This window comes from Nerophis ophidion, linkage group LG24 (genome assembly GCF_033978795.1).
Source record: "Nerophis ophidion isolate RoL-2023_Sa linkage group LG24, RoL_Noph_v1.0, whole genome shotgun sequence".
Taxonomy (NCBI): Eukaryota; Metazoa; Chordata; class Actinopteri; order Syngnathiformes; family Syngnathidae; genus Nerophis; species Nerophis ophidion.
In genome coordinates, this window is record NC_084634.1 from 3,403,432 (window position 1) to 3,415,476 (window position 12,045).

General features: G+C 39.5%; 1 protein-coding gene across 4 annotated transcripts in view; it reads left to right on the plus strand.

Annotated features, from left to right (window-relative positions):
* loxl3b (lysyl oxidase-like 3b) overlaps positions 1–12,045 on the plus strand; it is a 60,838-nt gene continuing 48,793 nt past the window's right edge. The window contains exons 1-3 of one of the 4 annotated variants that reach the window (XM_061886184.1): positions 1–455; positions 3,933–4,146; positions 10,471–10,785. In XM_061886184.1, coding sequence (XP_061742168.1) covers positions 10,479–10,785 — 307 coding nt within the window. In that variant the 5' untranslated portion in view covers positions 1–455; positions 3,933–4,146; positions 10,471–10,478. Of the gene's footprint in view, positions 456–3,824; positions 4,147–10,470; positions 10,786–12,045 lie in introns of those variants that run through there. The other 3 variants (XM_061886182.1, XM_061886180.1, XM_061886181.1) reach the window with 3 other exon arrangements.

Below are 12,045 nucleotides of genomic sequence, written 5' to 3' on the forward strand. Positions count from 1 at the left end.
AACATAATAGTGTGAGAGTCCAGTCCATAGTGGATCTAACATAATAGTGTGAGTCCAGTCCATAGTGGATCCAACATAATAGTGAGAGTCCAGTCCATAGTGGATCTAACATAATAGTGAGAGTCCAGTCCATAGTGGATCTAACATAATAGTGAGAGAGTGCATCTTCCGTGGTCAACCTGATAACCTCAGAAAAGAGAGACAGCAGATCAACTGGTCAAACAAATGTGATGAGAGCCAGATACTAAACTGATGGGGGATGATAAATTGCAAAATAATGTTTTTGCAGAGCCCTATAGAAATTGCTGCGTACATCCCCTTTTTATCACCGTAAAAAATGGAAGATGAAAACAAAGTTGGCCGACTTCCTGTTCATTTCCAGGTTCCTGAGACTTTAACGTGCGTCCCGTCATGATAGACGTCTCCTGACATTTTTGTCTCGACATGTGAAACTGGTAAGAATTAAAGCTGCAAGCAGCGATGGACAACACCGACTTTAGCTGGTGTTTCCTGCCTTTACCCATTCAACATATCTTTACCTGCACATTACCTACCTTCCCTGCATCCTGGGGTCACACTGGTGCTTCTTTCTGTCACCCATACATGCTGGTGCTTCCTGCCATCACCCAGTCAACATATCTTTACCTGCACATTACCTACCTTCTCTGTATCCTGGTGTCAAACTGGTGCCTCCTTCTTTCACCCAGACAACATATCTTTACCTGCACATTACCTACCTTCTCTGCATTGTGTGGTCATGCTGGTGCTTCCTGCTTTTAAGCGGCCATCTCGAGATGGCAGCATCAGTGCAGCAGTTCTTTGAAGGCTCGTAAAATAAAAAACCGGAGCAGTTATTAAAACTCTTTGCGCAACTTTTAATCAGAAGGGTTCAATCTCTCTCCTGTGCGAGTTTGAAGCCGACACAACAGAGGAGATAATGTTTGAAAAAAGGTGACGGGTTTTTACGAAACTTTTGTTTTGAAGGGGTGATTGCCAACTTCCTGTTGATTTTTGCTGAATGATGTCAATTAATGAAATGTAGGTCTAAGTGAGACCTACATAGATGTGTTTGTTTCATGTCTCTACGACATTCCTACGGGAAGTCACAAGCAGTTTTCTCTGTGTTTTCTTCCTAGGAGCAGTTTTGTCTGTTTTATTCCTAGGGGGCGCTAGTGCGCAATCTTAAGTTTTGGGGTTAGTTTTTTTTATTAGATGGCAATTTTCGCCAGTCCTGATGTGTGTGTCCAGTTTGGTGAGTTTTGAAGCATTTTAAGGGGGCAAAAATGACTTTTTTTTAGGAAACTTTTGTTTTGAAGGGGTTTTTGCCAACTTCCTGTTGATTTTTGCATAAGGATGTTAGTGAATGAAATGTAGGTCTAAGTGAGACCTACATAGAGGTTTTTGTTTCATGTCTCTACGACATTCCTACGGGAAGTCACAAGCAGTTTTGTTTGTGCTTTCTTCCCAGGAGCAGTTTTGTCTGTTTTATTCCTAGGGGGCGCTAGAGCGCAATTTTAAGTTTTTTTTTTTTTTTTTTTTATTAGATCTCAATTTTTACCAGTCCTGATGTGTGTGTCCAGTTTGGTGAGTTTTGAAGCATTTTAAGGGGGTCAAATAACAGCTCAAAGAGGCAAAAATGACATTTTTTTAGGAAACTTTTGTTTTGAAGGGGTGTTTGCCAACTTCCTGTTGATTTTACATAAGGATGTTAGTGAATGAAATGTAGGTCTAAGTGACACCTACATAGAGGTTTTTGTTTCATGTCTCTACGACATTCCTAACGTAAGTTACAAGCAGTTTTGTCTGTGTGTTTTTTTAAGGGGCGCTAGAGCGCAATTTTGAGTTTTGGGGGTTTAGTTTTTTTATTAAATCGCAATTTTCGCCAGTCCTGATGTGTGTGTTAAATATGGTGAGTTTTGAAGCATGTTAAGGGGGTCAAATTACAGCTCAAAGAGGCGGCGGTATAATAATAAAAAAACCTTAGAAATACAATAGGGTCCTTCGTCCCAAAAAATGGGCTGCATGGTCGAGTCGTCAGAAGAAAGCCATTTCTGCGCAAATGTCACAAAGTATACATTACGCCAAACAGCACAGAGACAAGCCTCAAAACTTCTGGATCAAAATCATTTGGAGTGATGAGACCAAAAAAATGGAACTTTTTGGCCACTCGACCATGCAGCCCATTTTTCTTCAAGCCCCTCCTTATTGTGCATCTTGAAAACAGCCACACCACCATTTTTCAGAGAGTCCTGTATTCCAGCTGAAGTTATTTGGGGATTTTTCTTTGCAAACCCCGTTTCCATATGAGTTGGGAAATTGTGTTAGATGTAAATATAAACAGAATACAATGATTTGCAAATCCTTTTCAAGCCATATTCAGTTGAATATGCTACAAAGACAACATATTTCATGTTCAAACTCATAAACTTTATTTTTTTTGTGCAAATAATCATTAACTTTAGAATTTGATGCCAGCAACACGTGACAAAGGAGTTGGGAAAGGTGGCAATAAATACTGATAAAGTTGAGGAATGCTCATCAAACGCTTATTAGGAACATCCCACAGGTGTGCAGGCTAATTGGGAACAGGTGGGTGCCATGATTGGCTATAAAAACAGCTTCCTAAAAAATGCTCAGTCTTTCCCAAGAAAGGATGGGGCGAGGTACACCCCTTTGTCCACAACTGTGTGAGCAAATAGTCAAACAGTTTAAGAACAACCTTTCTCAAAGTGCAATTGCAAGAAATTTAGGGATTTCAACATCTACGCTCCATAATATCATCAAAAGGTTCAGAGAATCTGGAGAAATCACTCCACGTAAGCGGCATGGCCGGAAACCAACATTGAATGACCGTGACCTTCGATCCCTGTATCAAAATCCGACATCAATCTCTAAAGGATATCACCACATGGGCTCAGGAACACTTCAGAAAACCACTGTCACTAAATACAGTTGGTCGCTACATCTGTAAGTGCAAGTTAAAGCTCTACTATGCAAAGCGAAAGCCATTTTATCAACAACATCCAGAACCGCCGCCGGCTTCTCTGGGCCCGAGATCATCTAAGATGGACTGATGCAAAGTGGAAAAGTGTTCTGTGGTCTGACGAGTCCGCATTTCTATTGGTTTTTTGAAATATTCCACATTGTGGGGGGAAGCGATCCATCCAGACTGTTATCGACGCAAAGTTGATGGTATGGGGGTGCATTAGTGCCCAAGGCATGGGTAACTTACACATCTGTGAAGGCACCATTAATGCTGAAAGGTACATACAGGTTTTGGAACAACATATGCTGCCATCTTTTTCCACGGACGCCCCTGCTTATTTCAGCAAGACAACGCCAAGCCACATTCAGCACGCGTTACAACAGCGTGGCTTCGTAAAAAAAAGAGCGCGGGTACTTTCCTGGCCTGCCTGCAGTCCAGACTTGTCTCCCATGGAAAATGTGTGAAGCGTAAAATCCGACAGCGGAGACCCCGGACTGTTGAAGGACTGAAGCTCTACATAAAACAAGAATGGGAAAGAATTCCACTTTCAAAGCTTCAACAATTAGTTTCCTCAGTTCCCAAACGTTTATTGAGTGTTGTTAAAAGAAAAGGTGATGTAACACAGTGGTGAACATGCCCTTTCCCAACTACTTTGGCACGTGTTGCAGCCATGAAATTCTAAGTTAATTATTTGCCAAAAAATATAAAGTTTATGAGTCTGAACATCAAATATGTTGTCTTTGTAGCATATTCAACATTTGCTAATCATTGTATTCCGTTTATATTTATAAGTTATTTGCAAAAAAAAAAGTACCTAAAGAACTGTGACGTCACTGTGGCTCCCGCCTGGATGCCGAGAGTCACGTGACCCACTTGGGGAATGCTGTAGGAAAATGAAGAACAGTCACGTTTTAGACTTTTTTTTTTTTTTTTTTTCCTCCACAAGGGGGGCGGGGTGTGAGTCATGAAAGAGTCCGTGTGTGTGCGCCTCTCTCCCGGCCAGTAGACCCAGCCCTCCCCCGCCTGTACAGCTGGCAGTCTGAGCGCAGGACCTCCGTGGACTCTTCCCGTCTAACTGCACTCCGTTTGCCGCAGCAGCGATCCCTCTCCACCGTGGACGTGGACGTCCTTTCCACGGCGCGACATCGTGCGGAAAGAAGGTAAGCGGCAGAAAACACGACAAAGTTAGCAACTATTAGATGTCAGCTACACATGCGCGGAACTAAAGTCATCCCTTTTTTTTTACTTTTTATGATTTTCAACTATTAAATGAACATAACTCATGTCGTGATTCCACTTTTCTTTTAATGACGTTTATTTCCGGTCCTGGTGCTTTTATTTTGTTTCTCTTTCCGGTTGGAGTCGTTGTTTTTGTTGCACCTTCACTTGCTGTTGGGTTCCCTGTTTTTCATTACATCATCGAACCTGACTGCATGCTAGCATTGAAGTGCTAACTTTATTTGGCTAATTTTACACTTGGTGTGTGACACAAGCTAACTGTTAGCATGCTAACGTTAGCTTGTTAACATTAGCATGCTAACTTTCTGAGTTACTTTTGCAACCGTTTACGCCAGTCTTAAAACTTGGTATGGGACCGCTAATTGTTAGCATGCTGACATCGAAGTGTTAGCATGCTAACTTTAAAGGGTTAGCAGGCTAACTTTTTCTGGCCGATTTTACACTTGGTATGTGACTCAAGCTAACTGTTAGCATGCTAACGTTAGCTTGTTAACATTAGCATGCTAACTTTCTGAGTTACTTTTGCAACTGTTTACGCCAGTCTTAAAACTTGGTATGGGACTGCTAATTGTTAGCATGCTGACATCGAAGTGTTAGCATGCTAACTTTAAAGGGTTAGCAGGCTAACTTTTTCTGGCCGATTTTACACTTGGTATGTGACTCAAGCTAACTGTTAGCATGCTAACGTTAGCTTGTTAACATTTGCATGCTAACTTTCTGAGCTACTTTTGCAACCGTTTACGCCAGTCGTAAAACTTGGTATGGGACTGCTAATTGTTAGCATGCTGACATCGAAGTGTTAGCATGCTAACTTTAAAGGGTTAGCAGGCTAACTTTTTCTGGCCGATTTTACACTTGGTGTGTGACACAAGCGAGCTGTTAGCATGCTAATGTTAGCTTGTTAACATTAGCATGCTAACTTTCTGAGTTACTTTTGCAACCGTTTACGCCAGTCGTAAAACTTGGTATGGGACTGCTAATTGTTAGCATGCTGACATCGAAGTGTTAGCATGCTAACTTTAAAGGGTTAGCAGGCTAACTTTTTCTGGCCGATTTTACACTTGGTATGTGACTCAAGCTAACTGTTAGCATGCTAACGTTAGCTTGTTAAGATTTGCATGCTAACTTTCTGAGCTACTTTTGCAATCGTTTACGGTAGTCGTAAAACTTGGTATGGGACTGTTAATTGTTAGCCTGCTAACATTGAAGCGTTCGCATGCTAACGCTAAAGGGTTAGCAGGCTAACTTTTTTGGACCGATTTTACACTTGGTATGTGACTCAAGCGAACTGTTAGCATGCTAACGTTAGCTTGTTAACATTAGCATGCTAACTTTCTGAGTTACTTTTGCAACCGTTTACGCCAGTCTTAAAACTTGGTATGGGACTGCTAATTGTTAGCATACTGACATCGAAGTGTTAGCATGCTAACTTTAAAGGGTTAGCAGGCTAACTTTTTCTGGCCGATTTTACACTTGGTATGTGACTCAAGCTAACTGTTAGCATGCTAACGTTAGCTTGTTAACATTTGCATGCTAACTTTCTGAGCTACTTTTGCAATCGTTTACGTTAGTCGTAAAACTTGGTATGGGACTGTTAGTTGTTAGCATGCTAACATTGAAGTGTTAGCATGCTAATGCTAAAGGGTTAGCAGGCTAACTTTTTTGGACCGATTTTACACTTGGTATGTGACTCAAGCTAACTGTTAGCATGCTAAGGTTAGCTTGTTAACATTTGCATGCTAACTTTCTGAGCTACTTTTGCAACCGTTTACGCCAGTCGTAAAACTTGGTATGGGACTGCTAATTGTTAGCATGCTTTTTACACTTTTTTCTCCAATTCCCGAACCATACACCCAAGTCATATCACTTGGTATGTGACACAAGCTAACATTTTAGCATGCTAATTTTAGCTTGTTAACATTAGCATGCTCATGTTCTGAGCAAGTTTTGCAACCGTTTACACCAGTCATAAAACTTGGTATATGACTGTTAACTGTTAGCATGTTAATGTTAGCATGCTAACATTGAAGTGCTAAATTTTACACTTTTTTTCTCTAATTCCCCAGCCCTACACCTTAGCCATATCACTTGGTATGTGACACAAGGTAACTGTTAGCATGCTAGTGTTAGCTTGCTGACATGCTAACATTAGCATGCTAACTTTTTGAGCTAGTTTTGCAACCATTTACACCACAGTCACACATCTTGGTGTGTGAAATTTGTTAACTGTTAGCATACTGGCAAGCTAACTCAAGCATGCTAAGTTTTATTTAATGTAATTTTAAACTTTTTTGTCTATTTTTGCAGCCGAACACCTTAGAATGTGACACAAGCTAACTATTAGCATGCTAATCTTAGCTTGCTGACATGCTAACATTAACGTGCTAACTTTTTGAGCTAGTTTTGCTACCATTTACACTAGACTCACACATTTTGGTGTGTGACATTTGTTAACTGTTAGCATGCTGGCAAGCTAACTTTAGCATGCTATGTTTTTAATCTAGTTTTACCCTTTTTTGTCTATATTTGCAGCCCTACATTTTTGATTCATATAACTTGGCATATGAAACATGCTAACTTTTTGAGCTAGTTTTTTCAACCATTTACACCACATCCACACATCTTGGTGTGTGACATTTGTTAACTGTTAGCATTTAAAAAGTAGCATGCTGGCAAGCTAACTTAAGCTTGCTAAGGTTTTTTTTAAAAATCAAATTTTACACTATTTTGTCTATTTTCGCAGCCATACACCTTAGGGTCATATAATTTGGTATGTGACACAAGCTAACTGTTAGCATGCTATTTATAGCTTGCCGACGTCTTAACATTAACTTGCTAACTTTTTGAGCTAGTTTTGCAACCATTCACACCATTTGTTAACTGTTAGCATGCTGGCAAGCTAACTCAAGTGTGCTAAGTTTTTTCATCTAATTTTACACTTTTTTTGTCTATTTTCGCAGCCATACACCTTAGGGTCATATAATTTGGTATGTGACACAAGCTAACTGTTAGCATGCTATTTATAGCTTGCCGACGTCTTAACATTAACTTGCTAACTTTTTGAGCTAGTTTTGCAACCATTTACACCATTTGTTAACTGTTCGCATGCTGGCAAGCTAACTCAAGTGTGCTAAGTTTTTTAATCTAATTTTACACTTTTTGTGTCTATTTTTGCAGCCTTTGAGTCATACAACTTGGCATAAGAAACATGCTAACATTAGCATGCTAACTTTTTGAGCTAGTTTTTTCAACCATTTAAACCACAGCCACACATCTTGGTGTGTGACATTTGTTAACTGTTAGCATTTAAACAGTAGCATGCTGGCAAGTTAACTTCAGCATGCTAAGTTTTTTTCTTAAATCTAATCTTACACTTTTTTGTCTATTTTCGCAGCCATACACCTTAGGGTCATATAATTTGGTATGTGACACAAGCTAACTGTTAGCATGCTAATGTTAGCTTGCTGACATCATAACATTAACATGCTAACTTTTTGAGCTAGTTTTGCAACCATTTACACCATTTGTTATCTGTTAGTATGCTGGCAAGCTAACTTAAGCATGCTAAGTTTTTTTTTTAAATCTAATTTTACACTTTTTTGTCTATTTTCGCAACTCATACACCTAAGGGTCATATAATTTGGTATGTGACACAAGCTAACTGTTAGCATGCTATTTATAGCTTGCCGACGTCTTAACATTAACTTGCTAACTTTTTGAGCTAGTTTTGCAACCATTTACACCATTTGTTAACTGTTAGCATGCTGGCAAGCTAACTTAAGCATGCTAAGTTTTTTTTTTTAATCTAATTTGACACTTTTTTGTCTATTTTCGCAGCCATACACCTTAGGGTCATACAATTTGGTATGTGACACAAGCTAACTGTTAGCATGCTAATTATAGCTTGCCGACGTCCTAACATTAACTTGCTAACTTTTTGAGCTAGTTTTGCAACCATTTACACCATTTGTTAACTGTTAGCATGCTGGCAAGCTAACTCAAGTGTGCTAAGTTTTTTAATGTAATTTTACACTTTTTGTGTCTATTTTTGCAGCCTTTGAGTCATACAACTTGGGATATGAAACATGCTAACATTAGCATGCTGACTTTTTGAGCTAGTTTTTTCAACCATTTAAACCACAGCCACACATCTTGGTATGTGACATTTGTTAACTGTTAGCATTTAAACAGTAGCATGCTGGCAAGCTAACTTCAGCATGCTAAGTTTTTTTTTTAAATCTAATTTTACACTTTTTTGTCTATTTTTGCAGCCATACACCTTAGGGTCATATAATTTGGTATGTGACACAAGCTAACTGTTAGCATGCTAATGTTAGCTTGCTGACATCATAACATTAACATGCTAACTTTTTGAGCTAGTTTTGCAACCATTTACACCATTTATCTGTTAGTATGCTGGCAAGCTAACTTAAGCATGCTAAGTTTTTTTTAAAATCTAATTTTACACTTTTTTGTCTATTTTCGCACCCATACACCTTAGGGTCATATAATTTGGTATCTGACACAAGCTAACTGTTAGCATGCTAATTATAGCTTGCCGACGTCCTAACATTAACTTGCTAACTTTTTGAGCTAGTTTTGCAACCATTTACACCATTTGTTAACTGTTAGCATGCTGGCAAGCTAGCTCAAGTGTGCTAAGTTTTTTCATCTAATCTAACTGTTATCATGCTAACATTAGCATGCTAACTTTTTGAGCTAGATTTTTCAACCATTTACACCACAGCCACACATCTTGGTGTGTGACATTTGTTAACTGTTAGCATTTAAACAGTAACATTCTGGCAAGCTAACTTAAGCATGCTAAGTTTTTTTTTAATGTAATTCGACACTTTTTTTGTCTATTTTCGCAGCCATACACCTTAGGGTCATACAATTTGGTATGTGACACAAGCTAACTGTTAGCATGCTAATTATAGCTCGCCGACGTCCTAACATTAACTTGCTAACTTTTTGAGCTAGTTTTGCAACCATTTACACCATTTGTTAACTGTTAGCATGCTGGCAAGCTAACTCAAGTGTGCTAAGTTTTTTAATGTAATTTTACACTTTGTCTATTTTTGCAGCCTTTGAGTCATATAACTTGGCATATGAAACGTGCTAACTGTTATCATGCTAACGTTAGCATGCTAACTTTTTGAGCTAGTTTTGCAACCATTCACACCATTTGTTAACTGTTAGCATGCTATTTATAGCTTGCCGACGTCTTAACATTAACTTGCTAATTTTTAAGCTAGTTTTGCAACCATTTGAACCATTTGTTAACTGTTAGCATGCTATTTATAGCTTGTCAACGTCCTAACATTAACTTGCTAACTTTTTGAGCTAGTTTTGCAACCATTCACACCATTTGTCAACTGTTAGCATGCTGGCAAGCTAACTCAAGTGTGCTAAGTTTTTTCATGCAATTTTACACTTTGTCTATTTTTGCAGCCTTTGAGTCATACAACTTGGCATATGAAACATGCTAACTTTTGCCCACATGCTAAATGTTAGCATTTGAAACGTTTTAGGCTAGCCATGTAGCTCGTTTTGTACAGTTACACGTAAAAACTCGTAAGTACGGCGTCTTCCGACAACCCCCCCCAAAGTAAAGCCATTGTGAGTTCGTAATACCAGCAAAAACTTTTGTAAGCGGGTTGGCATATTAGCTCATGCTAACAGCGCTAGCTACATTACACTCCAATAGTGAAGTGAATTATATTTATATAGCGCTTTTCTCTAGTGACTCAAAGCGCTTTACATAGTGACACCCAATATATAATTTTTACATTTAAACCAGTGTGGGTGGCACCGGGAGCAGGTGGGTAAAGTGTCTTGCCCAAGGACACAACGGCAGTGACTAGGCGGGTCTCGAACCTGGAACCCTCAAGTTGCTCTACCAACCGAGCTATACCGTAAAAATGTGCGTAAAAACACTCTTACGGACATCACACACGGGATTTTGTAAAACTTACAAACGTGACTCGGAACCCATTCGAGTAGATACGCTACGGATGGCAATGGTACTTATTTTTTGAAGCTTTGTTCGAAACAAAATGCACAAGATGGTGCCGAAGCACAAACTAACGCCAATATTTAATGTATTTGTTTGTTTAAAAAAAAAAAAAATCCACAAATTAGCCCCACCGTTTTATAAGCCGCATGTTTAAAGCGTAGGGAAAAAATGTAATTGTTCTTTTAACAAGCAGGAATAAAATAATAATCTTGTTCTTTTTTTCCAGGTGAAATAATGTTGGCTTCCAAGCACTTCCTGCTGATCCTCGCCCTGTGTTCGCCGCGCTGCTCGCCGCAGTCCACGCCGCCCGCCGCCGCCACCCCCGGCCCCTCGCCGCCGCCGGCGGAGCGGTTGAAGGTGCGGCTGGCCGGCTACCCGCGCAAACACAACGAGGGCCGCGTGGAGCTCTTCCACGCGGGCGAGTGGGGCAGCATCTGCGACGACGACTTCTCCCTCGCCAACGCCAACGTGCTGTGCCGCCAGCTGGGCTTCGTCGCCGCCACCGCGTGGACGCACAGCGCCAAGTACGGCAAGGGGCAAGGTAGGCGGGGCTAACACTCCCACGGACAGCTTTAAGAACTACGAATGGTTTTAGTTGTGTTGTAAAACCAACAAACGCTACCTGGAGTGGCGAATGGACAATCAACACGAGTAGATACGCTACGGATGGACGGGAAATTGGAATTTCCACAGCTGTTAGTGCTAACTTGTACAAGTGAAACACTACAAAAAGAATGCTATTGTAGGTTAAAAACACTAACAAACACTCCGAAGCGTGTGAGCATGTTAGCTGATGCTAATGACAAGCTAATTGTTAGCATGTTAACTTTTTTTTTTTAGCTATGTTTGCACTTTTTTTGTCTGATTCCCCAGCCATACACCTTAGTCATATCACTGGGTACGTGACACAAGCTAACTGTTAGCAGGCTAACATTAAAATGCTAATTTCACACATTTTTTCCCTCATTCCCCAGCTTTAGTCATATAATTTGGTATTTGATACAAACTAGCTGTTAGCATGCTAACACTAAAGTGTTAACTTTTAATTTTTTTTTTTAGCTAGGTTTGCACCTTTTTTTCTCCAATTCCCCAGCCATACACCTTAGTCATATCACTGGGTACGTGACACAAGCTAACTGTTAGCATGCTAACATTAAAGTGCTAACTTTTTTTTTAGCTAAGTATGCACTTTTTTCTATTTAAGTTTGCACTTTTTTTGTGTAATTCCCCAGCCATACACCTTAGTCATATTACTTGGTACATGACACAAGCTAACTGTTAGCATGCTAACATTAAAGTGCTAACTTTTTTAGCTAAGTTTGCACTTTTTTTGTCTAATTCCCCTGCCATACACCTTAGTCATATCACTCGGTATGTGACACAAGCTAACTGTTAGCATGCTAACATTAAAATTCTAACTTTTTTTTGCTATGTTTGCACTTTTTTTGTCCTAAGTGGTAACTTTTTTTTAGCTATGTTTGCACTTTTTTTCTCTAATTCCCCAGCCATACACCTTAGTCATATCACTTGGTACTTGACACAAGGTAACTGTTAGCATGCTAACATTAAAATGCTAATTTCACACTTTTTTTTCCCTCATTCCCCAGCTTTAGTCATATAATTTGGTATTTGATACAATCTAGCTGTTAGCATGCTAACATTAAAGTGTTAACTTTTTATTTTTTTTTTAGCTAGGTTTGCACTTTTTTTCTCTAATTCCCCTGCCATACACCTTACTCATATCACTTGGTACGTGACACAAGCTAACTGTTAGAATGCTAACATTAAAGTGGTAACTTTT